Source organism: Lepisosteus platostomus, chromosome 1 (assembly GCF_059453375.1).
Source record: "Lepisosteus platostomus isolate fLepPlt1 chromosome 1, fLepPlt1.hap1, whole genome shotgun sequence".
Classification (NCBI taxonomy): domain Eukaryota; kingdom Metazoa; phylum Chordata; class Actinopteri; order Semionotiformes; family Lepisosteidae; genus Lepisosteus; species Lepisosteus platostomus.
The window spans coordinates 25,704,136-25,732,049 of record NC_142611.1 but is presented as its reverse complement, the minus strand read 5'-3'; the positions used below and the strand labels follow the sequence as shown (position 1 = coordinate 25,732,049).

Sequence of the window (27,914 nt, the reverse complement as noted above, 5' to 3'; positions counted from 1 at the left end):
TAACAACAACAATAATAACAGTAATAATTCTTAGTTTTCAGAATACATTTAAATTTACTTTAAATGTTTTTTTTTATTAAAATACATGATTTAAAATGTTGTAGCTGGAATTAATGTATGATACTCTATTGATACCTATTGAAAATACTTTTATTGGTATGTTCAACAGCTGGCAAAAAAAGATGCAAGACACATCAATTTATAAACTGAAATGTGAATGTGAGTTAAACAGGTTATGCAATTACATATATGGGCCACTTGTACACTGTACAGAGGAGCAGATGAGGCAAAATTCTCAGCAGCTAAGAGGTTAATTGAAAAACATTTAATCTTAAGTTAGCAGAGGGTTTTTAAATGAGAAACATAACTGGACAAAGTTAAGGTTACCAGGGGTGCTGCCAAAAAAAGTAAAAAAAAATGTGGAACACTTTATATTATACTTTTATTTGCTGAGAATTTCTTAGTAATGGATGATTTCTGTACCTACCCTTGTCCATGATGATGTCTCAAGCCCAGCTTTTAGACAAACTGTGATGACCACAAACTGTGAAAATATTAATAAAAATAATAAACTCAAATTTCACCATGTTTTTCTTTTCATCCATCTATTTTCTAACCGTTTCTTCCAATTCAGACTTGCGGAGGAGCCAGAGCCTATCCCAGCAAGCAAAGGTCCTATGACAGGGTATACCCTGGAGAAGATGCCAGTGCACTGTATGGCTTACACAGACACAGACATACACAAACTCACATTAAGGCCAGTTTTCCCAGAAGCCAGTTTTATCAGTATGTCTCTGGACTGTGGGAGAAGAGCGGAGGACCCGGAGGAAACCCACAAGGACACTAGGAGAACACACAGTCCCCAAAGATAATACTCTGGGTCTGGAATTGAACCCAGGGGCCCCAGCACTGTGAGCCAGCAATGCTAACAATGTACCACCATGCCACCTGCCTCTTTTCATTAACCCAAAAAAATTATAGAATAGAAGTGATCTTCAATATACTTCCATGATACATAAACATCACTAATCTATTACAATTCTTAAATACTTCATCTGGGAAAACTGGTGTATATCCAATATTTATATGCTGCATGTGGATTTATTTGCTGCATTGGCATTAGAAAACAGTAGGAATATTTCATGCTGGTCTTGTTTGTACTTTCCATAATGTAAGAACTATCATGTCCAACTTGAACTACTATCCATCATTTGGAATCTTAGATATTTCACCTTTTTTTACTCTTTTAAACATTTTTCTCTTTTTATGCAAAATCACAATTTTATATCATTTTTCTGAAATGTTATGGAAAAACACCCATTTTGTATTGAGATAATAGTTAACCCTGAAAGATCTGAAATTACAGTACAAAAGTAGCCTTATAGTTTTATGGAGGTGTACAGAGGATCAAATTATATTAATGATGAGCAACATCTGAAAATTAGACAAATAAATCTGATTGGTAAATGTGATCAATTAGCTACATCATAATTGCCTTACTTTGAACTGTTATGATCAAGTTTTTGAAGTTTCTGATCAATGTGAAATAAAGATTGCTAAGTGACAAGCTTGATTTCTCCTCATCCAAACTAAGTCGAGGCAAAACTGATATAATAGTACAAAACCCAAGTGAAGGCATCCCAAGTGAGTAAATTGTTGATAGCATATACAGGTGCTATCAAAATATTCACCCCATTGGACTTTACATTTTATTGTGTTACAATATACAGTGTAGTCCATAAGTATTTGGTCCCCTAAAATGGGAGGACTATTTATAAAAAGGGTTGTGATTCCTATATGGTTCACCCAATATAGATGTAAATACCCTTGAATTACAACTGACAATCTGCACTTTAACCACTTAGTCATTGTTTCAATTCAAATCCAATGTGCTGGAGTACAGAGCCAAACCAACAAAATATGTGTCATTGTCCAAATACTTACGGACTGCACTGTAGAATCATAATGTACTTAACTAGGAGTTTTTACTATTGATTGACAGGAAACACTCTTGTGAAAACAAAATTCTATAGATCCTCCTTAACTAATTATAAATATAAAATGGAAAATAACTGATTGCAGAGGTATTCACCCCCTTTGAATCAATATTTGGTAGAGGTATGGCTGGCAGAAAATCATGCCATAAGTCTTCTTGGTTAAGTATTGCACATTTGGTTACTAAACATTTTGCCCATTTTTGTTTGTAAAATTGCTCAAACTCTCTCAGGTTACATGGAAACTGTTGGAGAACAGCAATTTTCAACTCCTGCCAAGTGTTGATTGGATTAAGATTCATGTTTTGACCGGGCTACTCCAGAACACTGACTTTTTTTGTTAAACCACTCCAGTGAGGCTTCGGCTGTATGTTTTGGATCACCGTCCTACTGGAAGTTGAATCTTCTCACAAGTTCCATGTTTCTTGCAGACTGCAGCAGGTGTTCCTTCAGGATTTCTGTGTTCCTTGCTGCATTCAGGCTCCGATTGAGCGCAGCTTTACTATAGCATGATAATGCCACCACCATGCAGTAGGGATGGTGTGCTCAGGATGATGTTCACTGTTATACTTGTGCCAAACATAGTGCTTACTGTTGAAGTCAAATAGGTCATTTTTGGTTTCATTAGACCATAGAATCTTCTTCCACGTTGTCTCAAAGGGCATTTAGATCATTATAATTTAGTTTTTACTTTCACATTATAGAGTGTTTTGTGTCAATCAATGGCATATACTGTAAATACATTTTGATTCTTTATTGTAATACAGTAAAACACTAAAATGTGAATATTTTTGATAGCCATTGTATATATGTACTGCCATTACTGATTGTCTAAGACTTTTGCACAGCAATGTATAATATAAATTTAAATCAACCACAAGTTATGTAAGTGGAATCCACATACTTGTGTACAGTATATAAATAGAGGACTAAAAGTATAAATAGAACTGGAATTGTGTTTTTGCTAAAGTGAAGCAAACCAATGTCAATACAGTCACTTCCCATTGCCTTTCATCTGAGCTGATGCATCTTAACAATGGCAAAACATATCAAAATATACAAGTTAGTCTGACTTCAAGTATCTATTCAGTTTGAGATATTACAAAATGGATAGTTTAAATAGTTATAGCTACATATAATTACATAGTTATACTTAATTGTGAAGCATACAACTCTTACAAATGAAGGAACCTGTTCTAGCTGTTCCTTGCTCTTTTTCATACTTTATATTGGGTAAACAATACAATCTACAGATTCATTGATTTATATTTTGATTTCTCAAATTTCTGTTAAAGGTTCACCAACATTACTATTGTGAGCAAAATACATTAAACCATAATTAAATTTTATAGACTACTAAAACAACACTGTCCTGAAAGAAATAATACAAAGGTGATATACTGCATATTTACTGTACCATTCTCAAATTTAGAGGAAAATGTCCTCATAATCATAGATATGGTTATTAATTGGATACAAAAACTAAAATCAGCTTCATTTCAGCTGTGAATAATCTGACATTGTAAAAATATACCATTGTAATTCATTGTTATTTGTGATTTCATATTTTATGTGATCAGAATCTCTCATAATCAGCAAACAGTGTTAATGCTGCAGTTCGGAGGGCTCTGAATTTGTTCATAGCAACCACTGGATGTGGTTGAACTATATGAATCTCAGGGCTTAATTGTAATGTTTGCACTGGCCTTAACTCAGTTACTGTAACTCAGTAGACAATGTAATCATTTGACTGAAGCCCAAGAAAGGGTAGGCAGGCTGCTGTTGCATCATCCAGGTGGATGCTGCACATTGGTGGTGGTGGAGGGGATTCCCCATTTCCTGTAAAGCACTTTGAGTGGAGTGTCCAAAAAAGTGTAAGGAATTATTAACAATTATCTAGCGCTAAAGTGCTGCACCCAGATAGATGATGTGACAGCTTATCAGGAAGAGAAGTGAGAACTTAAGGGGAAAATTTAAGAGAGATACATTGTGGAATTTAGCCAGGACACATGGGGTTAAAACCTCTGCTCTACAAACTGTCCCTGGGGACTTTTAATAACCTCTTGCAGCACAATTTCTCCACTCACTGTACTGGGACATTCCTTTGGAAATTCTGGTTCAAAGGGAAGAGCATTATCTATTGTTTCAATGACACCACTTATACAAGCAACCCTTTTCTTTTGGGGTCTCCTATCACAGTACTGACTACTGTAGGCCCAGATCAGCTTCTGAGATCAAGCTAAAAGGTGGTAACACTGCTTTTTATAAACATATATTAGAGTGTAACATCAGTAGTTCATGCCTGAGGTAAATATGAGCTTAAATTTCCAAAATTATTAAAAACAGCAGCTCTTGGTTTCACTTTAATAATTAAAAAAGAAATTAATCACATACTGTTGAAACAGGATATATATGACATCAAAAACAAACAAAAACTTACTGTATAAACCATGTTTCCTAAAAGCAGGTAGTCCGTAGTTTTTCCGTTTCCAAACACGGTATCTACAAAGTGAATAAAAATAAGCTTTATGCTGTTAATTTTTTGTGACCAAAAACTGATAGAAAGAAAAAAAGTACTTGTGTTGTTTGGTAACTTTTGAATTATTTTTAAGAAGAATATTTTGTCTATTGGAAAGACCTAAAACTCCTACAGTGTTGTAGACTTTATTTAAATAACTTCCAGTTCTCTAATTGGGGTGTATTATAACGTTTACGTACACAAAATGTCAAACACCAAAACTTATGTGAAGATGCGCCAGCATTTTGCTACAATTAATTTTATAAAACCATCTTTTGAACTGTGTTTTTCAAAAGCAAATAACATTATACTGCTATATGCTTTAAAATACTAAATCCAATTAAAAATGGATTTAATAAATGTTTAATATGAAAATTAGAATGAAATAAGACAATCAAAAGTGAGTTTTTCTGTTTTGTCTATAGAATGCTACATGTCTGTGTGTTCCATTAAACCCTCAGACTATACACGTTCATGACATCATTTTGCAAAATGTTTGTTGTTTGTATTGTACAATAAGCTTTGTTTTGGTAAACATAAGCTATGTACATTTTAACATTCTTTTCAAACACATGAGCTTGGGGCATTGATTTATTTAGATAAGGTGTTAGTTTTCTTGAATCATCAGTCTCTTGTTGCTTACCATGCTGGTAAGCTTTCAGTGGAAACCAAAACAGAATAACTGAGTGGAAGAGGCCATTCAGACAATGAGCCCAGAAAACCTAGGGGAAAACAAAAATCCATGAGAACCATTGTAGATGAACCAACTCAGTGAACTCTGACCCAACTCTATTTGTGCTTAAGATTCACTAAGTGAGTTTTTGTCAATCCACCACAGTGGATTTTTTTTTACAGACAGGCACTTTGTCTCCCTTAGCTCAACTGGATGGGTGTAAGGGGAACATTTTTGAAAATTTACTTAAATTTCAGGAGCCTGCAAACCAATAGCAAAAACAAATCAATTACAACAGCACATTAAAATTCTTATACAGTAAAGCTCCACTCATATACAACGTGTAGCAAAAAGCAATACAAGAAATAACATACACAACTCACATGGTAGGTCTTTAAGAAACCATTCAAAGTTTAATTTTAATTTATTAAAATAACTGATTTTATATTCAGATTAAATCTCCAACACTATGTTTTTGAGATTAAGATTTTAAATCTCTTTTAAAACAGCTATCTGTGAAGTAAGATTTGTATGTAATACACACTGTAATCTCTTTTAAAAAAAACATACAAATTACCTTCAACTTAATTTATGTTAACTTTAATTTTAATTATATCTTAAATATGTAGAAATATGTATAGCACTGTTATTGCTTCATTTTATGCTGTGTATTTGTTTTTGTACTAAATATCTTAAAAGACTGTTTCCCGTGTGTTGTTTCAGTAAAATGTTTTTTTGGTGGCCCTGAGGATGCAGTGCTATTAAGTTCAGAATGGCTTGGATAACTAGCTAACCTTTCTCCTTTGGTGATCTTCTTCATCTGACAGAAACCACAGGTGGGCGTTGTGGGGGGGGGGCAATGAGAAAGGACCATCTCAAATATTTCTTATTCCCTTCACTTTCTGTCACGCTTTTTATACATAGACTCCTTGGCATGACCTCATCACCTTTGTTCTCTTACCATAACAATCCCGGGTGACATTGGGAGCAGCAGGGCAGCTATTCTCACAATACCCTTCCATGCTGAGAACGCAGACTACACCCTAATATTGCGTCTTCCCTGGGATCTTGTGTGATGAATTTAGGTACAATTAGAACTTTAACCTAGTCAGCCTAATCCACATGAAATCACATTACAGGATGTTAAACCCTCCTAAATCTGCAACACGACAGAAACAAACAAAATATCATTAGAAGAGTGAAGGAAAGATTTCTGAAATTTGAATTCTTGAAAGGCAGTCCTTTCAAAGCTGAACCTGTATAAAAATGCTAATAAACCCAATAAATGCTCACAAACGCTGTGAGCAATAAATGCTCACAAACGCAAAAAAAACAGTTTAAGTTTTATCAATCCTGAGTTGGTTGCTTAGCACATTTGAAGAGTTTCATTCTAAATGTCATTTTTGTAGTAAAATGTGAAAGTGAATGTAGTTGCAGATATATTTGTGTATGCCTCCTATGTTTTCATTCATGCTGACATGCTTTCACCTATACGAAGGAGTAAAATAGTTGAAAATTAAAATATTAAAGATAATAAATAATAAAATATTATTTGAAAATATGAAATAACTCACTGAGAATTTTTAAAATAAAATTGTGTTTAAGAGACACTAACATTATTACTTTTGTAGCATTATTTCACATTATATGTCTACATTCAAACTACAGAGAATTTGTTGTAGTAATTGAATATTGAGAAAATTATAGTAGGACCTGCACAACTACTCAGAAGTGGCCTAGAAAAAGCACTGCCCTTAGCTTTGGTGGTTCAAAGATTGGAATGTCAGGGATCTAAGCCAGCCTTATAAAGTAAACAGGCTCAATTTCTTGTTAAAACAAAATCAACATTTTTCACAGCTGCACATTAATGAATAATGGTGTTGTGCCCCACCCCCTACAAACTTTATGGTAGTTCTTATTGTTCTCTGACCCCCTTCTCCACAGGGGTCAGTAATCCATTTCCACATGACACTGGGAGAACATGAGTCTTGAAGACCACTAAACTACAGGAACAAATCATTCTTGGCAACAGCAGACAGCTTTATTAACAGCAGGGAAAAGCTAACAACCTCTCATCAAGAGAAATTCTGCCTGCTTGATCACAGCTCTGAAATTTTCATTTGGACATAAGAATCCCATGTGTCCATCAAAAATTTCAGCATTATGCATACTCCTTCTTAATTAACTTGTAAGCTTTGGATATAAATACTGTTAAGCTGAATAAAGTAACATGTTAAATATGTTTTGATTACTAAAGTAATCTGTAAATTAAGCATGGGTAAAAAAATCACTTTTTTCACACAATATTACAGTCTTAAGTAGCATTGAGAATGATTTTTAAACGTAAATGCACTGAAAACATATTAGGGGAATGCAGCAGTTCGTACAATACTGTTTCAGCATCCATATGTAGTCACCAAAACAAATATAATATTTCAAGGTCTGAAGTTTGCATTGCAGTGAAATTGTTCTGCTGAACGTACAATGATTGCGTATTATCTTTGGATCTCCACCAAAGGTAATAATAATAAGAGCAAGAATACACAGAAATCACCTTAGTATTGAAGCCCATTGCATTCTGAGACGTCTTGTACAATTCGGGGTACTTGAGCATATTTTCTTTACGGCAAGACCTCTCAAATATTCCAAGAGTTAGGGGAGGGAGAGCAGTAAAAATCTGAAAAGAATAATATATATAACTATACATCACTGCATATACAATTCCTCACCAGCATCAAGACAGAAACATATGCATGGCCACAGGAGAAAAAAGGGGGAAAAAAAGATTCTAAACAAAAAGAAAATTCAGAAAAGAGGTCAGTTAAATGAAACTGATATTTACAAATTATTTCCCTCTATTGGCAGTAAATTAATTGTTATTGTGCTACTTATAAACAACAAAAACAAATGGTCATGTTCTGATCAACATGTCTCATGAAAAGAACAACAATGTAAAGCCCCTTAGAGTATCATAGTAAACAGCTTTATTGGAACTGGAAAATAATCTTAAGGTTATTATAATGTTTCATGTTAGTTAAATTTTTATTCACTATTTATGAGTGAGCTCACATATGTTGAATTTATTTTTTCTTTGTTAAAACCAAGTATACCGTGTTGTGCTTGCAGTGCCAAATAAGGCATTTTTGTCCTCTAGCTGGTATTTTTGGTTGTAGCTGTATTAACAGTATACAACTGGTAACCACTATCAATGAGGAAAGAAAAAGGAAACTCTAAAGGCAATATTCCAAGTTTCTTACTATTCAGCCTTAACCAAATCAAAGAATAATGAATACCATCCAGGTGGATGCTGCACATTGGTGGTAGTGGAGGGGAATAAATATTATTATTACCGTGTTTACATACTGTACAAGTCAATAGTGGCCATTTCAGGTAAGGATATTTCTGTTCTGATTGACAGGGCCTGCTCGTGCTATGCCCCAGAGCTCTAGAATTCTATCTCCATGGATACCAGACACCTACCCTGAGTGCTTTCAAATCCAGACTCAAAATCTGCTTTTTCAGAATGGCTTTTATTTAATTGGAAACTCTTGTTTTTAATTGTACTAACTATTATTATCTCTATCTCTATCTTTGTAATTTTTTCTCACTACTTTTAAAGGCACTGTATAAAATACAGTTTCTTATTATAATATAAATGAATATTAACAGAAGTAACTTAATAATTTGTAACAAATACAGTCCTGTTAAACAGCACCATGCTAAACATTAAGCCAGCTTCAGTAAATGGACAGCAACATCCTATTCAAATAAATATTTCACAGGTGCCAGCAGGTTTAACATAACCTACACATTAAGCCATTTTAATGCTTTTATGTCAAATAACCAACACATTAGTCCTATAAAAGCATAAGCCTGCTAAAATTATTTTAATGCTCTACTATTCACATCACAATATTCCAATGGAAAGTTGTTTGCAGATGAAAATCCATACATTTCTAGCCTAACCATATTTTACTTAATCTAACTTTTATATCAGTTCTACAATCTGACTCATGTTTGGTCTTAGTGGCAGTATCTCTATCAAGGTTGAATAAATAAGACATTTAGTAATTTACAGTCTGTTTTTCCCTCTCAAAACAAATAGATTATGACTGAGATAAGTAATTGACATGGGCCAAATTCCCGTGTCAAATTTTCATAAGAGGAAGACAATACAATGCTCAAATTCAGCTCCTTTTTCCTTTAGAGTTTTTCTTCCTATAGTATTTGTATTACTCTAAAGCAGTATTTAAACTTACCACATTGTATAGTCCAATACACCACCTCTCAAAAAGAATTTGGCCTGAGAAACCATTTACAAAGGCAAACCAGATCTAAAATGAAAAAAGAAAATAACAATTTAGAAAAAAACCCGTAGGAAGGTAAGGAAGAAACACAGAGCTTAGTTCTCAAACAATATGAAAACAATGGTGATAATGAGGCAGACAATTCTAAAGAGCTAACCTTTGTGTCTAGCTTGTACCAATTTTTCATCTGCATGATTATTTGTATTATCCTAAATTTATGGATGGATAATAATTACTCAAAAAAACATTAATACTATTTTTCTATTTTTATTTTTTTAACTATTGCTATCTAATTCTTTAAATTTTGGAAATGGGCCCTTAATCAAACCTCACCTAAGGCCGTGTTCTAGTATGTCCCAGTTCCAAATTTCCATGACTATATGTCTGCACTTTCATGAATACATTGGCCTTACAACTTTTACAGCAACTTGTGAGATTTAGAGCAGTGGTCTTTAATTAATTCCTTGGGCCTTTGTCTTGCACATTTTTCCTCTAACCCAACTTTTGCAATTGGGCTTTTTTCACGTTGGGCCCATCCATGGATAACTGGACAAGAGTTTTTAGTCCAACCTCTGTGAGCATGTTGTGCATCTTCTCCATATTGTCCCAAGCAGTTGCATGCCCCATTAACTCATCAAAGTATGAAGTGACACTTCTCAAGCAGCAATTTAAAATAGGGAGCAATTCCGAAAATATGCAAATTTTGTTTAGCCACAAGAACATTTAGCTACGATTTCGCTGTCACGGAACATTGTTTTAAATAGCTGCCCAATGTTGGCACATGATTTGTACAAATAATATGAACCAATTACTTTCAGCGCCCTCAAAACTTTAGCAGAAAGTACATAATTGCTAAACACTTATATCTGATATCTGTGTTTGTAGCTGCAGATGAGTTGAAAAAGGTACCGATTCCAATTGTTTCTCTTGCAGCCTTCTCATTGTTGATGCATTATTAACCCTTTGTATGACTTGCTAGCGCAGCTTCACCCATATTCTTCACATCCTAAGTTTTCCCTTATAATTTACATCTTGCACGTCCTGGGTCTTCATCTTTTTGGATCCACAGCTTGTATTTTTCATCTGCTAACCAGAAGTCACTGAAAACATTTTGACATGGGCACTAGGCTAGCTTACAATTCACTGTAAAATCCCTACGAGAGGGTCTGACGCGACATTCTAATGTGTAATGTTAGCAACGGCAACGCCGCAGCCTCTTTTAAAAAGTTTGCTAACTTACAAACAAAATTACATGATAGAGCCATTATAATTGTGGATCAATTAAAAACAAATCCATTACTTTTCCAAAACTTAATGGATATTTGTCATTTTTCAAAAGTTTTCCATAAGTTTTCCAGGATTTCCATGACTGTGGGAACCCTGGTTCCTGCTCTGATCTGCAAGGGCTTAGTTTTTCCCATTTCTAAATTTGTGTTTATAAAGAGTACTCACAATGTGCTTTTTTGGCCCTTCTCTGAACTCTGCATCAGACCAGACTTTGCTGAAGGGAATAGCCCCCAAATTCCTTGCAGAGTGGTGAGGTTTCATTTTCTAACTTATCAATGTGAAGAGAAGTTGCCAAGGATAATAAAACATTGATGTGATAGTAAAACTGATATTGTATGTAAAAACAATTTCATTGGGCTACTTTAGATTGATATTGTATGTATTCTAGGTAGAAAGTTTTGACATAAAGCTTCTATTTTGTCACCCCATTTCGACTGATAAATATTTGTTTACTTGTGGCGTATTTTGTATGTGGAAGGACAAAGTATTTAATATTACAGAGCTTTGAGGTATTGCAAAGTTTACCTTATTTAAGCACTTGCTCCTCGTCACAAAATTGCAGACTTGGAGAATGGTTTAGTGTGACATTTGGGACATGACCTTACTCACCAGTAAAATGTTTTATCAAGTATGGTTTGAATTTTGTTGCAAACTTCCACACAATTAAAAACTCTTTTTAGCTTTACAGGCAAAAAAGTAGACTTTAAATGACAAAAGATTATACCTTTTTATAATATTTTCAATTTAATGATTTAAAATTTACAGCAATTAGAAAACATTATTTAGGCATGAAGAATGAGTATTGGTGCATACAGAGCTTTACAAAAGTACTCAGACCTTTCCTATGGTGTCCCATTATGTATAATTATAAAATGATACACACACTTTTTTAAATTCAATCTTATTCAGAACCTGAATGCATTGTAAGGGTAAGCATGTAAGTAAAAAGGCATGTTACGAAGGCAACCAAGTCTTTAGGTAGCAAGTTTCAAGTCATTGCTTTGCGTACTGACTTAGTGCAATTTATGCCAATCCTTCTTGGCAGATTTGTTCTAGCTCTCTCAGATTGTTGGGGGATTGCTTATGGACAGCAGTGTTCAAGTCATTCTACAGATTCTTAACAGATTTCAATTAAGGACCTTGACTGAGCCACTCTAGGGTCTTATTCATAAGCCACTTCACTGTAGCTTTTTCCCCGTGCTTTGGATCATTGTTCTGCTAAATGGTTTTGTCACAGTTTTAAGTCTTTAGCTGACAGAACAGGATATGCTCCAGTATTTTCCTGTACTTTGTTCTGTCCATTTTTTTTCAATCCTAACATATTTTTCAGTCCTGATAAGAAGCATCCCCATGGCATGTTACTGCTCCCACCATGCTTAACTATAGGGATTGTGTTGACTGGGTGATGGCGGTGTGTTGGTTTTGCACTCAGTGTAACACTTTGCAATTATACCAATTTTACATTTACATAACCTTTTGCATATGTTAGTAGTATCACTTAAATGTTTTATTTTAAACTATATGTGGGATCTGAGATGGTTTGCCATGTATGGTTCAGCATACAGGCCAGCTTTGTGGAGTGACCTTAATATTGTTAACTCATGAACATTTTCTACCATCTATGCTATTGATCTCTGTAGCTCTTTCAAATGACCTCAAGAGGTAAAAACAGAGAGGTGTTTTTATTCTGAAATCAGCAGAAATTGTATGGCTTATTAAAGTCAATTTGTTCACACATTTATTTGGGTTTGCCAAAGAAAATGAATAGTTGAGCAACTGTGACTTTTTTATTTTGCTTTCATAATAATTACCTGTTTATATCTTTGAATTTCTGAAGCAAGTTTATATTTAACAGATTTTAATTGTTCCTTCAAAGTGTCATGACTGCAAGCTAAAGCAACAAAGGGTCTGAATACTTTTAAATGAAGATAGACCTACTGTATATATATAAATACAGTTACAGGTATAGTCAAATAATCACATGATATCCAAAACGTTTATATTAAAACTATTAAAACCAAAAAGCAGCAATAAAATCAGATTTTTGTTATTTAAATAATTTCATCATATTCTTTAAATATAATAAGTCAAATGCAGACATTGTATATTTGTAAAAAACATTTTAATGGAGATACAGTATTGTACACATTTATGTGTTCACTACTTGTATATAAAAACAAGAAATATAAATGTTTGGAAATGTACATAGTAAAACTTCATCTTCTTAAACATAAGAGGAATGTGGAAAGTGGTATCATAATTGATTAAATTTGTGTATATGAAAAAGTCAGACATATTTCAATTTTAGGCATACAACAATTAAACAATGGATTGTTATTATTCATTTAATGCTTATAGTTTGTTTTAAAAAATGGTTTGAAATACAGTATACCTAACAAAATATTTTAGTAGTTTATAATATTATAGTAGTGTTAAAGAAAAAAGCAAGAGAAAATATGCTGAACATGAGTAGTCAGATTGAAAAAAAAACATGATTCCTACCTTCAAAAAATCTATTTCCTAATTTTAAAATGACAAATAAAATATATTGCCCTTTAGATTTTTCTTTTAAAAGCACAGCTTAGATCTTCTGACCTTCATATACAGTGCAGTGAAAAAGTATTTGCCCCCTTCCGGATTTCCTCTATTATTGCATATTTGTCACACTGGCTGTTTTCAGATCTTTCGACAAAATCTAGTATTAGATAAAGAACCTCAGTGAACAAATAACACTTTTTAATTATTATTTCATGTAATTAATAAAGTTATTCAACACCCATATCCCCTTCTGAAAAAGTAATTGCCCCCTTAATTACTGGTTGCACCACAATTAGCTGCAATAACTGCAACCACATGCTTCCTAGAATTATTTCACATCGCTGTGGAGGCATTTTTGTCCTCTCTTCCTCATAAAACTAAACTGCATTAATTCAGAAACATTGGTAGGTCTTCAACCATAAACTGCTCATTTCAGGTCCTGCCACAGCATCTCTATTGGGTTTAAGACTGGACTTTGACTAGGCCACTCCAAAACTTTCACTTTGCTTCTTTTCAACCATTCTGATGTGGACTTGCTATGTGTTTTGGATCATTGTCTTCCTGCATGACCCAACTACGCTTCAGCTTCAGCTCACCGACGGATGACCGGACATTCTCCTTAAGAATTTTCTGATAGAGCAGAATTCATTGTTCCTTCAATTCTGCCAAGTTGTCCATGCAGCAACATATCCCCACACCATCACACTACTACCACCATGTTTGACTGTTGGTCTGATGTTCTGACTGTGGAATGCTGTGTTTTCATTCCGCTAGACATAATTGGGCCCATGTCATCCATAAAGTCCACTTTTGACTCATCTGTCCATAGAACATTCTCTCAAAAGGCTTGGGGATCATCCAGGTGCTTCTTGGTAAATAAGAAACAAGAATGTTAGTATGTTCTTCTTGGTTGGCAGTGGTTTCCGCCTTGCTACTCTCCCACGAAGCCCATTTTTGCCCCGTCTCTTTCTGATTGTGGAGTCATGAACACTGACCTTAGCCGAGGTAAGAGAAGCCTGCAGTTCTTTGTATATTTTTTAGGATCCTTTTGACTTCTTGATTGATTTTACGCTGCGCCTTTGGAGAAATGTTGGCAGGCTGATTCACTACTGCTCCAAGTGTTCTCCATTTGGAGATTATGGCTCTCACTGTGGTTCGATGGAGTCCCAGAGCCTTAGAAATGGCTTTGTAACCCTTTCCACACTGATATATATCAACAACTTTTTTTCTGATCTCTTCAGGAATTTACTTTGATCGTGGCATAATGTGCTTGTAGAATCTTTGTGCTGGCAACTGGACCCTGATGGTAAGGGTCAAAATAAGTGAGGTTTATATTGAGCAGGGCTGGATGTATTCAATTAGCTGACTCTAAATTATCCCTTTAATTGGGTTGGTGTTGGATAAATTGTGTTCATTAAGTAAATTAAATAAGTAAAAAGAAAATGTGTTTGTTCACACAGGTTTCCTTTATCTAATATTAGATTTTGGTTGAAGACCTGAAAACATTGAGTGTAAAAAATTTGCAGTAATAGAGGAAATTAGTAAGGGGGCAAATACTTTTTCACAGCACTGTATATATTTTATATACAAAACATTGTTAAGCAGCATTAAATGTCTAAATGTTTGTAAGCTTCAACCCATACTTCACAGAATCCTTAGTCAACTGCTGCTGGCTGAATGGGGCTGTCTACATTTGGTGGACACTGTCTAGTGAGTGAAAGGAGTAAAAGACATTAAAAGACATAGGACATGCATTTCTGTTTATCTTTGGAAGGATTAAAACATCTATATATCAGGTAGTCATCTTTCCTTTGCATCCTTATCCTGAATATAATTTAAATGTGTTCAGTACCAAGTATTATTCAGTATAATGAAAGTGCACCCTAAGTTTTTAGACAAGGTCAAGATTGGTGCTTCACAAGAGTCAGATCCTTAACACAAAGTGCTGCTTTGGAGAAAAGTATTTAAAACACATGTTATGTAGTATGTCTTTCTAATGCACCTTTCTAATTCATCATGGCGGCGAGGTTAGACCTATTGTTACGGCGAGCTGCCAAAAGGTATTTCAGGACCCTGTGCGGTGATCTCAGAACGTTAGGCGTGAAATTCAAATTGTTAGGCAAAGATGTAGTCGATATGCAGGCAAAAAATCCAAGAAGCCAAGGGTTCAGAATTAGGAAGGCAATGAGAATAACAGGCAAGGTAGGAGCTCCAAAGGAGAAACCAATACCGAGTGCTGACAGATACTAAATCAGGGTTTATAAGGATTGGAGACTAGGATGAGTTTAGTGAAGGACAGCTTAGACTGACTGATTAACACGTGCGGCAGAGCTTTGTGGAATTAGCCAGTGCTGGGGACTGATTAGAGTGTTTTCTGGTGTCATGTTTCTCATTGCTGGTCGCGGCAGCTATGCTAGTTGAAGATTAGAAGAAAGTTTCAGTGGACTGAAACATGTATACTCTATGAGTCTACTTAAGATCGAATACCCTAGCCATCAAATGAGAGAACATAATCTGTTGTAAAAATATTTAAACTTGAAGTAGCGAATGTACTGTATGAAGCTACAGTACAAAACATTTTCCATCTTTATGTACTATATCATCAAGCAGCACCAAAAGACATTATAAAATTAATAAAACAACCTTTTAAAATGCAGCTTAACCACAGTACGTAACCATTTTAAATATAAAGAATGTTTGCTAAATTAGTTTATCAATTAAAAATAAAAAACCCTAATGACATTAAGTTGCCCTTATCTGATGCTTTTCCTTGTTGTAAGAAGCAACATGACAGGATGAAAAACTCAATTCAAGCTCTGTGTTGCCGTGGCTTTGCAAGCCTCAATGCTTCATTTAACCTCATTATGAAGGCGTGAATTGTTACAAATTCTTCACTGACAATACATACCCTGCCAGGCCCCAGTCAAGCAGCCTATCCTTTGCAAACCAGCCTCCTTTTATCCTGTGAGCAAATGCATGAAAATGTTTGAAAAACAAATGTCTGCATTGCAGGAGGAAAGTGGAATTGGTGTAACAGAATTTCTCATACCTCAGCTGTTTTTTTGTCATTTTGTATATTTAGTAAAGGAGAACATTCTTTGTTTTCTGCTCTCTCATTTGTCTGACTTTTTATGTTCATGAAATTAAAACAGTGCCAACAAATAAATACAAAATTTGGAAGTAGCATATAGGATTTCTCTGTATCATTTTGCAGGAAAGATACTTGATTTAGTAGTTTTTGTATGTTTCAAAAGAAGGAAAAATGAGATTTGAAGGCACCATGTAACTTTTCAGTATCTTTATCATTTGGGAGTTGTAGATGTTAACCCCTCTGCACAATGTGAAAAGATGAAGAATGAAGGAATATATACAAAATTGAGTGGCTTCATTTTTTATGCAGGCAAAGGTGGGGTTACATGAGAAAAGTGCTTGCCTCTTACCATAGCTCTGCATATTTATCAGCTTATGAAAAATTAATCATTTCTCTGCTCCCACGCCTGATCAGCAACTGAGCCAAAGCAGGGAACCAAAGATTGACATTTGTCCTTGTTATAGGCAGAGCTTTGTCCCTTTATCTTGTATAAAATGCAAATGCCATCAAATGCTTCAATCAAAAAACAGAGAAGGAAAATACTACAATGATCACCAAGCCTTTGCAATGCCCTCACCAGCACCAGTTGGCTATTTTAGCCTTTATTTTCCTTTTTCTTGTGATTATTAAAGCCCTTGTGTAATTAGCTCATAAATGCCACTTGTCAATCACAACAATGTGCTGGGTGAGCTTGCAGGTTTCCTAGGTCTGCATCTTAAACTAGTAAACTGGACAAGACACAAGACTATTTTACAAGACTAGTCAAGCTTTTTTTAAGTGTTTCTATATGTACAGCATTACGGGACTAAAAAGTATTACGAATGTTTAGGTAAAAAACAGTTTATTACTGTGGTAAGTGTGTTCAATGGGTTAATTAATATTTACAGGTCAGTTTGATGTCATTACAGCCTCTTCATACACTTTAAATAATGTCAAGACATGATCTTAAGGGTTTGTCTGTATACTGTATACTGTACATGCTCTTATAGGGTTTGTATATGCCATATACTGTACAGTGCTTGCAAAAGTATTCACACTCTTCTGATGATGTCCCATTTTTATGTATACACATTTTGTAAAGTTAAGATTTTTAATCAAAATTTCAATGCTCAAATTGAACACTCCTATGGGTGAAACAAGTTCAATGTCAGTAAGAACTGCAAAGAAAAATCCATCTATCCATCCATTTTCTTCCAATTCAGTGTAACTGCAAGCAATAGACACAAGACAGGGTACACTCAGGATGACAGTCCATCTAAGGGCACAGACAGAAACAAACACAGACATACAGACTTACACAGTGTCACGGTCATCATCCCCCCTTTAGAGGGTGCTCCAACTTTTTATTATGAGTTTCATTATTACATGCACCTGTCTCCTGTTTAACCCGTCACTATATAAGTTACATGCCTCCGAGCTCTGCGCTCAGCATTGGAAGATGGATGCCCGGAAGCCCGCCTACCAGCAGGACCAGGAGAGACCCAACAGCATAGGCTTCATCACGGCTTATTGGCTATCTGGGTCCAGGGCTCGGAGCGCCTGGCCTCATCATCGTGTTTTTATCTTCCCTGTTCCTTTTCTGGTTCTGACCCGGTTCCTGTTTTTAACTGTTTGTCTTGGATTGATCTCCTGGCTACCTGGACTTTGGACTGTGCTCTGTTTTTCCCTTTTGGACTCCCACTGGACTTGTTTGCCTGCGCTCGATCACCATCTGCACCACCCCCTGTCTGTCCTCCCATCCATTCCTCTCTGTGTTTTTTCCTATTGTCCTTCTCCGGATTATACCGTCTGCATAGGGTCCTAAATACGCACTACACAGGAGTCAGGACCGGCTCCTGTGAAACACAGAAGCCAATTAGCCTACTGTTATATTTTTTAACTGGAAATGAAGTTTTGTGGGAGGAAACTGGAGCTTCCAGTGGAAACACAAGCAAACTTGGGGAGAACATACAAACTCCACACAGATCTCCCCAGGTCCAGAATTGAGCAATTAGGTCCCAGTGTCCCAGTGCTGTGAGGCAGCAATACTAAACACTACACCACAATGCTGTCCGCAAAGAAAAATCAAAAACTTAAATATGTTTAAAAACTAAAATACGTGAAAATTTGTAATTGAATCTTTACTTAAAAATTACTACCTCACCGAGGGACCTTACAGACACAGGTATATTTATTCTGAAATCATATGAACAACTGTTATTGCACCCAAACAATTAAAATAATTGTAGGACTTTTAATTTTGTGTTCCTCAACTAATTTAGATTTACCATAGTACTGTAAAGGGTGAGAATGCTTATGCAATCAACATACTTTATTTTTAATTTTTCTTTGTAAACTTCGTACTCATAAAAATATGAAAAATATATACAACACATTTTTAACTAACAAATTGGTTTCAGAATTTGAGTTTTGATTAAAAGTATTTATTTGAATTTTTTTAATGAAGAAAATGGAAAGAGACTGAATACTTTTGCAAGGCACTGTATAATTTATAAACAGACTAGAAGTGACATTTATTGAGATCCCTTTATTGCGGAAATACTCCAAAAGATAAACAGCATACCTATGACCTATTTAATTTTAGTAATTTTATCAAATTCAAATGCAACTGTAGTTATTCTTTTCAATGCCTTCAATTTTAGGTTGTCCTTCCTGTTTTGGAATTGCTTATGAAAAACAATATTAACTATGACTTACCAGGATAAAGTGTCTAATGAAAAATTACCTTCTGCATTGTGCTGACTGAATTGCAACCAGAAATACCTATTAAAGCAATCCTATTAGTAAAAAAGTTGCCGATTTTAATATTCCCCAGAGACTGCAAATGTCGTGAATGTCACGGCCTGCAATATGGGTACTAGATACATTACAAGCAAAGGAAAAATGCCTAATGTCTTCTTTCTGCTTCTACAGGGAAATTGATTTAAAAAAGTAACAAAGGATCAATAGAACAAAGGATTGATATATCTTTGTATTCCACTGTCTTTGGAACACCATCACCTTACAGATCACTGTAGCCCACAAGAAAAACAGAACCCACTGTTGTATAAGCCAAGTATACACATACTTGCCTAGTATTGGCTACACCTGATGAAATGGCGGCGCCCACGCAGGCAGCAGCCCAGCGAGCTCTCTTAAACGGATCTTTATCATTGTTTTTTTTTTCTTAGTTCTTTCTTTGTTACAGTTCTTAGTCCTCAGTTTCCCTCTCCACAATGTTCACGTACAAACACTTTTAGACATAGGAACAAGATCCGCAGGACTATCACTTAGTCTGGAAGATCTGGACTGCATCAGCTCGCACGGACTTCTCCGACAAGGCCTGGAAACCACGATATCACCTGAACAAGGTAACCAAGCCAGGAAGCGTCGCAAACTATGTGAACGAAAACGGAAACACGGTAAGCGAGCTGGGCTACAAACAAGACTAAAGACCGAACAGAACAAGCATCCTTTACCAACCATTTTACTCACCAATGTCCGATCCCTCGACAACAAATTCGATGATCTCAGACTGAGACTCTCCACACAACGAAAAATTAAAGAATGCCGCGCTTTTATTTTCACTGAAACATGGCTAACAGACAGTATTACGGACTTGGCAATACACCTAGACGGATTTTCTGCCTTCCGCGTGGACAGAACTACAGAATCCGGTAAAACCAGGGGTGGGGTAGTGTGCATTTTTATTAACAACGCGTGGTGCAACAATGTATCTACCATCATGAAACACTGCTCACCTGCTCTGGAATTTTTAATGATCAAGTGCTGCCCCTTCTATCTGCCGAGGGAATTTACAACTGTTATTATCACCGCCGTCTACATCCCCCCTGACGCTAATGGCAAAGAAGCGCTAGAGGTACTGCACACTGCAATAAACAAACAGGAATCTGCACATCCCGACGCAACCTTTATCATCGCGGGTGACTTCAATCAAACAAATCTCAAATCCGTTCTCCCAAAATACCATCAGCATGTCTCCTTCCCAACGAGAGGAGAAAACACTCTGGACCATGTTTACACCAAGATTCAGAATGCTTACAAGGCAGTACCCCTCCCCCACTGTGGAAACTCAGACCACATCACTCTGTTTCTCTTCCCGGCATACGGACAGCTGCACAGGCGCGTGAAACCAGCGCTCCGGACAGTGAAAGTGTGGCCTGAAGGAGCTGAATCGGTCCTGCAGGACTGTTTTGAATGCACTGACTGGAATGTGTTTAAAGAGGCAGCCACACAGGGATCATACACCGACATACAGGAATATGCATCGTCAGTCACTAGCTACATCAGGAAATGCCCTGACGATGTCACTCTCACAAAAGAAATAAGAACCTTTCCTAACCAGAAACCATGGGTGAGCAGTGAGGTTCGCACCCTAATCAAAGCAAGGGATGCAGCATTCAAATCGGGCAATAAATCAGAACTAAGGTCAGCCAGGATCAATCTTAACAATGGTATTAAACATGCAAAAAACACGCTCAAACAGGAATTAGAGGAACACTTCACCACTAATGACCCAAGGCGCATGTGGCAAGGTATACAGGCCCTCACAGACTACAAGAGGAAGAACATCTGTGCATCTGCCCATGATGCCTCCCTGCCTAAAGAGCTCAACACCTTCTATGCTCGGTTTGAAGCCAACAACACAGAACCAGTCATCAGAACTGCACCCTCTGCAGCTGACCAGCTGCTCTCACTGTCTGCAGATGAGGTGAGGAGATCTCTGCTAAAAGTGAACACACGCAAGGCTGCAGGACCCGACTGCATACCCAGTCGCGTCCTCAGAGCCTGCGCCAATCAACTGGCGGGTGTATTCACAGACATTTTCAACATGTCTCTGGCCCAAGCCGTAGTCCCCACCTGCTTCAAGACAACCACCATCATCCCAATACCAAAGAAAACCACAGTGACATGTCTTAATGACTACCGACCAGTGGCACTAACACCTGTCATCATGAAGTGCTTCGAGAGGCTGGTCATGAAGCACATTAAGGACACCATCCCAAACACAGTGGACCCATACCAGTTTGCCTACCGGTCCAACAGATCCACAGATGACGCAATCTCCATTGCCACACACACGGCCCTATCCCATCTGGACAAAAAGAACACATACACAAGACTACTATTCATCGACTTCAGCTCAGCTTTTAACACTATCATCCCAGAGAAACAAGTCAAGAAACTCAGTGCACTGGGTCTCAACACCACCTTCTGCAACTGGATTCGAGACTTTCTGACAGGCAGACCTGTCAGGCTGTCAGGCTTGGAAACCACACCTCCGGCACACTAACTCTGAACACTGGGGTCCCCCAGGGGTGTGTGCTTAGTCCATTGCTCTACTCCCTCTATACCCACGACTGTAAGGCCAAACACAACACCAACTCCATCATCAAGTTTGCCGATGACACCACAGTTGTAGGTCTGATCACAGACAATGATGAGAGGGCCTACAGGGAGGAGGTCAATCTCCTTACAACATGGTGTGATGACAACAACCTCACCCTCAACGTCAGCAAAACCAAGGAGCTGATCGTTGATTTCAGGAAACTGCAAACCGGACATGCCCCTATCCACATCAACAGGACTGAAGTGGAAAGGGTCAGTAACTTTAAATTCCTTGGTGTCCATATCACCGAGGACCTCACATGGTCTCTCAACACCACCTATCTGATCAAGAAAGCGCAACAGCTCCTGTACTTCCTAAGACGGTTGAAGAAAGCCAAGATATGTCCCCAGATCCTCACTACCTTTTACAGATGCACTACAGAAATTGTTGCCTGTTGTTGTTTTTTGCACATTGCCTGTTGTTGTTTTTTGCACATTGCCTGTTGTCTCTGTCTTTCTTTTGCTACACAATTGTATTGTTGTTGTTGTGTTTTTTTTCTCTTTGTACTACTTATGTCCGAGAGCTAGCTAAATAGCATTTCGTTATACCATAAACCATGTATATGAGTGTAATGACAATAAACTTGAACTTGAACCTAAAGCTATAAAGAAAAGAATGAAGACACAAAAGAAAACAAAAAAGGCTTTCTCTTTGGGTAGTTATAGTATTAAACAGTAGAGAATACAGAAGGAAATGCAGAAGCATACAATTTTAATTAAGTGAAGAATGTTTTGTTTTTTATAAATGAACCTCATATACAGTAAGCAATGTGCATATTATGTGCCAGAAATCACAGATGTTTCAATTGATTGTCAAATGTAAACTAACTACTGTTTTAGAAATCAATATAAAGTCCAGCAGCTGCTTAAGAGAATACAAAAATCAAGTCCATCAACCTAACTCTTTTCATATTATCCTTACGGATATAGTATATACCATACTTATATATATCCTTCACTGTATTAAGGATCTGAACTGCCATATGGATGACTTCTTTCTGCAATCATACAGACAAAACTGAGACTATGATCTTCCTCCCCAAATTTATCTTGTCTTTTAAGAGCTCAAAAAGCAGCTCTTAATCTCACCTGCAAAGACTGATGCAAATATGGTAACAACAATAATGAACAGGTTACTCAACCTCTGAAACCTTTATAGAGATAGTGTCCGTGTATCAAAAGATCTAAACAACCTTAAATTGTAATTTCTTATTACATGGTTGAGTTATGCTGCTACTCAGATAATACAGAGAGGGGCTGTAATAAAGTATAAGCTGAAGTTTTGATGGCTCAAATGACAAAATATCACTGGTGGTTAAACCCAAGCAATCAGGCATTAATAATCTCCTACTTTCTACTTTGCAGTACAGCTGCTGAAGAAAGTAAACATCAGAAGATAATAAAGGCAGTATCTAAATTATATAATGAATGAATCTGGACAGAAAGGAATTTTGGTAAAGTTCAGAAGTCAAGTAGAAAAACATACAAAAGATTAGGAAGGTCATATTTCGTACACAAGTGACACAAATCAAGTGATACATGACAGGATTATTAGAAATGACATTGATATACCTCTTGTTACTCTGTATTTCTGAAGTACAGTACCCTCCAGATTTATTCATATCTCCAATGGAATGAAAACAATTGGATGATGTGTATTGCTTCAAAAATCTAAAAGATGTATTATCATGATGAAAATTACAAGATCATGATGAACCCCAATTAATATCAGAATGCAATCTTCTCTTTTCGAAGCACACCTAATAATGAATAATGCTGTTACATTCAGTATAAATATTTGTACTCTATACAAGACCATTTATATAATTAATCAGCGCATCTATTTCCAAATTAAGATCCATTAAAATACAAAACAAAAAAAAACAAAACTAGCATCGTTCTGTTTTGTGTAAATGTTTTTTTTGTTTCCATATTTTCTTCTTCTTATTATTGTACCACAAAAATTTTCATTTTATCTTACTATCACACTTTCATTAACGAGGCTCGTAAGGTTGAAGATATGATTTTCTGAAAAGCCTTCAACACGATTTTTCCTTTCAGCAATATAGACAACAGAGCATACCATATAAACAAAGAAATGAGAGTCAGTGAATTGCCTTACCTCAATTATGTACAAGACAATATTTTTGTAAAAACAGTAGAGAATGCATTTGGCCACTCTATTATAGTTCCATGCACCATGAACAAGCAGGAGGTTCTTCAAATACTTGAACTGAAAAAGACAGAAGAAAAATATTACAGGATATAACTCAATACTGAATGAAGTACAATATCTGTCTAACGCTATCTGTCCTTTAAGCTGATAAAACAAGTTTATTAACAAGTGAAGGGCTGAAGAACATCTGTAGAACACTGAAAGGAACAGCAGGAACCATGAGGTTTTAGAACAATCCTGAGATTTTTTAAGTGTGTTTTGTAAGTAATTTAGCATTTAGGTTAATGTAATTATCTTTCTTTTCAGTGAAACATAAGACTGTTCTTCAGTGTTATAAATAAAATATGGTGCCTTGAAAAAGTTATTTGACCGTTTGCTCATTTTTTACATTTTGTTACTTTAGAACTTGCATTCACAACACTTTGAAGAAGCAATTAATGTACAAAATAAAAAAAATTGATACTTAATATGACAGAAAAATGGAAAAGTCATAATTGCAAAAGTACCCAAATCCATTCCTGTAAAAACCTAAATTAATCTAGATGCAGAAAATAATCTTAATGAGTCACAAATTTAGTTGAGTGACCTCTGTCTAAGTGCAATAATGGTTATTCTCATGGTTTCAGAATAAAAACACCTGTCTTTGTAAGGTTTCTCACTCAGGTAGTGAAGATTCAACCACGAAGACCAAGGAACTTTCAAAACAACTCAGAATGTTGCATAAATGTGCAGATCAACAGAAGTGTATAAGAACATTTCAGAGACTTAATGGGTCAATTGGCTTCATTAGTCTGCTTTCCTCCCCACTGATAGCTGATGTGTGGTGAGCGTTCTGGTGCATTATGGCTGCCGTCGCATCATCCAGGTGGATGCTGCACATTGGTGGTGGTGGAGGGGAGTCCCCATTACCTGTAAAGCGCTTTGAGTGGAGTGTCCAGAAAAGCGCTATATAAGTGTAAGCAATTATTATTGTTATTATAACCAAACCTGAGAGAGCTTGACCAAATCCGCCAAGAAAAATGGGTAAAAATTGCACCAGGGTGGTGTGCAAAGATGATAGAGCCAAAAGGTCTTGTGACTTGGTGCCAAAGGTGAACCAAAGGTATTTCTAACAAATAGTTCACAGGTCTGAATATGCATGCAATCACCAAACTTCAGGATTTCAGTTTAGTTTTCGTTGATATTAAGAGTGACTTATTTTACCCTTAGAAGTTTTCAGTTTGAACATTTAGGTTTTAATACAGGCCCAACCCTTTAACCTGTAGATAACCTGGTTTCTAAAACATTAATATTACTATGAAAACTGTCTTCCAAACTTTGTACAACATCTTTGATATCAAATTGCCTTAGTTGTCATTAACCTCCTCTAAAATTTAAATTTGCATAATTTTTACCATCTTTAGGCAGAAGAATCTCAAGTTGGGAAGTCTAAATATGTTCAGGCTTTAAAATGATGAGAATCAAGCAAAAAAGTTATCCTTGGTTTGATCTAGAATATAAAATGATACTGTGTATTTGAAGCATCAATGTGTAAATATGTATGGAGATTAAACACTTCTTTGTTACATGGACACATTTGAAATTGGTAAAACCTCACATAGTTGCGTTTTAGACATAAAAATGTTTTTCTTTTTCTGGTTGAGCTGGATATCCATATTGTGATTTCATGTGAGGTGTGTTCAGTGTAGAGAGGGAGCTCTTGATTGATAACACCTCGCTGCTCCGTAACCACAGCTGAGAACAGTGAATGTTAATAAACCTCAGCTGTGGGAATGGTTTAAGAGGACTCCAAATACTTCCCTGAGAGAGAGAGAGATCAAGCAGGACCTCAGTTCTGTATTAGCTGCAGAAGAGACCAGACGCGGGAGATCAGGTCTCACATATGCAGATATTCTGTAGCAGGACAACAGAGGGTGTGAGGTGCTGCTGATGCAGGGGATGCAGATTATGGATTAGTGAGGAACATAAATATATGAGTTTTAAAGAAATACCACCCTGCTAGGTTGTGAAGGCAGGGCTGTCTGAGGGTCTCTGTATGAGATCTTATTGTGTTAATGTGAGTAATAGTTTTGACTTGGTGTGGACTGGGCCAGAATGTGAGGGGCAGTAGAGGGAGCCTCCCCCTGGTAATATGTTGTATCGTGGGAGAAGTTAGGATCTGTCTGGTTTCAAACCTCTGGCAGTGAGTATGTGGTGGTGACAGGTGAGGGCGCCACCTATGCAGCCAGTGTGAGAGAATCTGAGCATCAGAAGAAAAGGTCTGTCTGACTATTGGCCTCTGGCGATGAGTTGTCCAGAGCGCAGGGGTGTACTGGAGGAACCATTCTTCAAATGCATGTCATGGAGTCGTTAGATGCTCCAAATGTACAGCTGTATGCAAAAGTTTGGACACCACTAGCCAAATTGTTGACTTTCTAAGTGAAAAGAAGTTAACCTAAACTTGACATATTTCTGAAAATTTTAATGTGTAGTTACTACTTATTTGCTGAATTTAACAGATTGAAAAAAATAAAACAGTAAATGTGGCATGTGAAAACGTTTGGGCACCCTATGAGTCAGTACTTAGTAACACCCCCTTTGGCAGAAATCAAACGTTTCTAACGTTTGCTAACAGCCTTTCTATTCTTGCTTTAGGATTTTTTTCCCACTCTTTATTGCAGAACGCTTCTAGTTCAGAAATATTCTTAGGTCGTATTGCAGGCAATGCATGTTTGAGATCTACCCACGGATTTTCAATAATATTCACGTCTGGGGACTGAAGGCCATTCCAAAACCTTAATCTTTCGTTGAAGTAGTTCATGGTTGATTTTGAGGTATGTTTTGGACCATTGTATTGCTGTAATATCTAACCTCATTTCAGCTTCACGTTCTTCAGTGACTGTGGGAAATTAGCTTCCAGGATTTGTTGATACTTAGTAGAATGCATTCTTCCTTCTACCCGCACAACATTTCCTGTGCCACTGGCTGCCATACAGCCCCAAAGCATAATGCTTCTACTTTTTTTCTCCAAACGTACCTTTGGTGATTGTAGCCAAAGAGTTCAATTTTTACTTCATCAGACCACAGCACTTGGTTCCAAAACGTTGCTGGCTTATCTAAGTGTTGTGTTGCATACTTCAGACGTTGACTTTTGTGATGAGATCGCAGGTAAGGTTTCCTTCTGATGACTCTTCCATGCAGATCATGTTTGTGCAAGCAATGCTGCACAGTAGACCAGTGCACCACTACTCCTGTGCCAGCTACACCTTCCTGCAGGTCCTTTGCAGTGATGTGGGGATTTTGCTTTGCATTGCTGACCACTCTACAAGCAGTTCTATCTGAGCTTTTTCTTGGTTTTCCAGATCTTGTCTTGACTTCAACAGTTCCCTTTAACTTCCATTTCTTAATGACATTTCGGACAGTGGAAATTGTAAGCAGGAAGCATTTAGATATCATTTTACAGCCTTCCCCTGATTTGTAAGAGTCAATTATCTTTATTTACTTATCCTTAGTCAGCTGCTTAGTGGAGCCCGTGGTTGTTGAGTGTAAGCACAACACCCTAAGAGGTTCGAAGAGTCAAGAGAATTTATAAAGCTCTGGAATTGTCATCACGTGACTTAGATTAAGTCTTAACGAGTCAATTAACTTCTGAGACCTTACAAAAAAATAACACTAGTGGATCAACTGGAAAGGTGCCTAAACTTTTGCACATGGCACATTTACTGTTTTATTTTTTTCAATATGTTAAATTTTGCAAATAAATAGTAACTGTGCATTAATATTTGCAGAAATATGTCAAGTTTAACTTTAGTTGCTGCAGAGGTTGTGTTAACTTCTTTTCACTTCGAAAATCAACAAAACACATAATTTGGCCATGGGTGCCCAAATGTAGGCATAAAACTGTAACTTGTGTTAAGTGAAGCAGTAGTGGCTGAGTATGGGTTCCATGTGCACCAGCAGCTG

General features: G+C 36.5%; 1 protein-coding gene across 6 annotated transcripts in view; it reads right to left on the bottom strand.

The window, feature by feature from the left end:
- Positions 1 to 27,914, bottom strand: part of atp8a1 (ATPase phospholipid transporting 8A1) — a 347,507-nt gene that overhangs the window by 25,131 nt on the left and 294,462 nt on the right. For all 6 annotated transcript variants that reach the window (XM_088627575.1, XM_088627593.1, XM_088627583.1 and 3 more), the window contains 6 exons: positions 23,919 to 24,029; positions 9,445 to 9,519; positions 7,740 to 7,862; positions 5,156 to 5,234; positions 4,435 to 4,496; positions 488 to 544 (listed from right to left, as the gene is read on the bottom strand). In XM_088627575.1, coding sequence (XP_088483701.1) covers positions 488 to 544; positions 4,435 to 4,496; positions 5,156 to 5,234; positions 7,740 to 7,862; positions 9,445 to 9,519; positions 23,919 to 24,029 — 507 coding nt within the window. The remainder of the gene's footprint in view (positions 1 to 487; positions 545 to 4,434; positions 4,497 to 5,155; positions 5,235 to 7,739; positions 7,863 to 9,444; positions 9,520 to 23,918; positions 24,030 to 27,914) is intronic.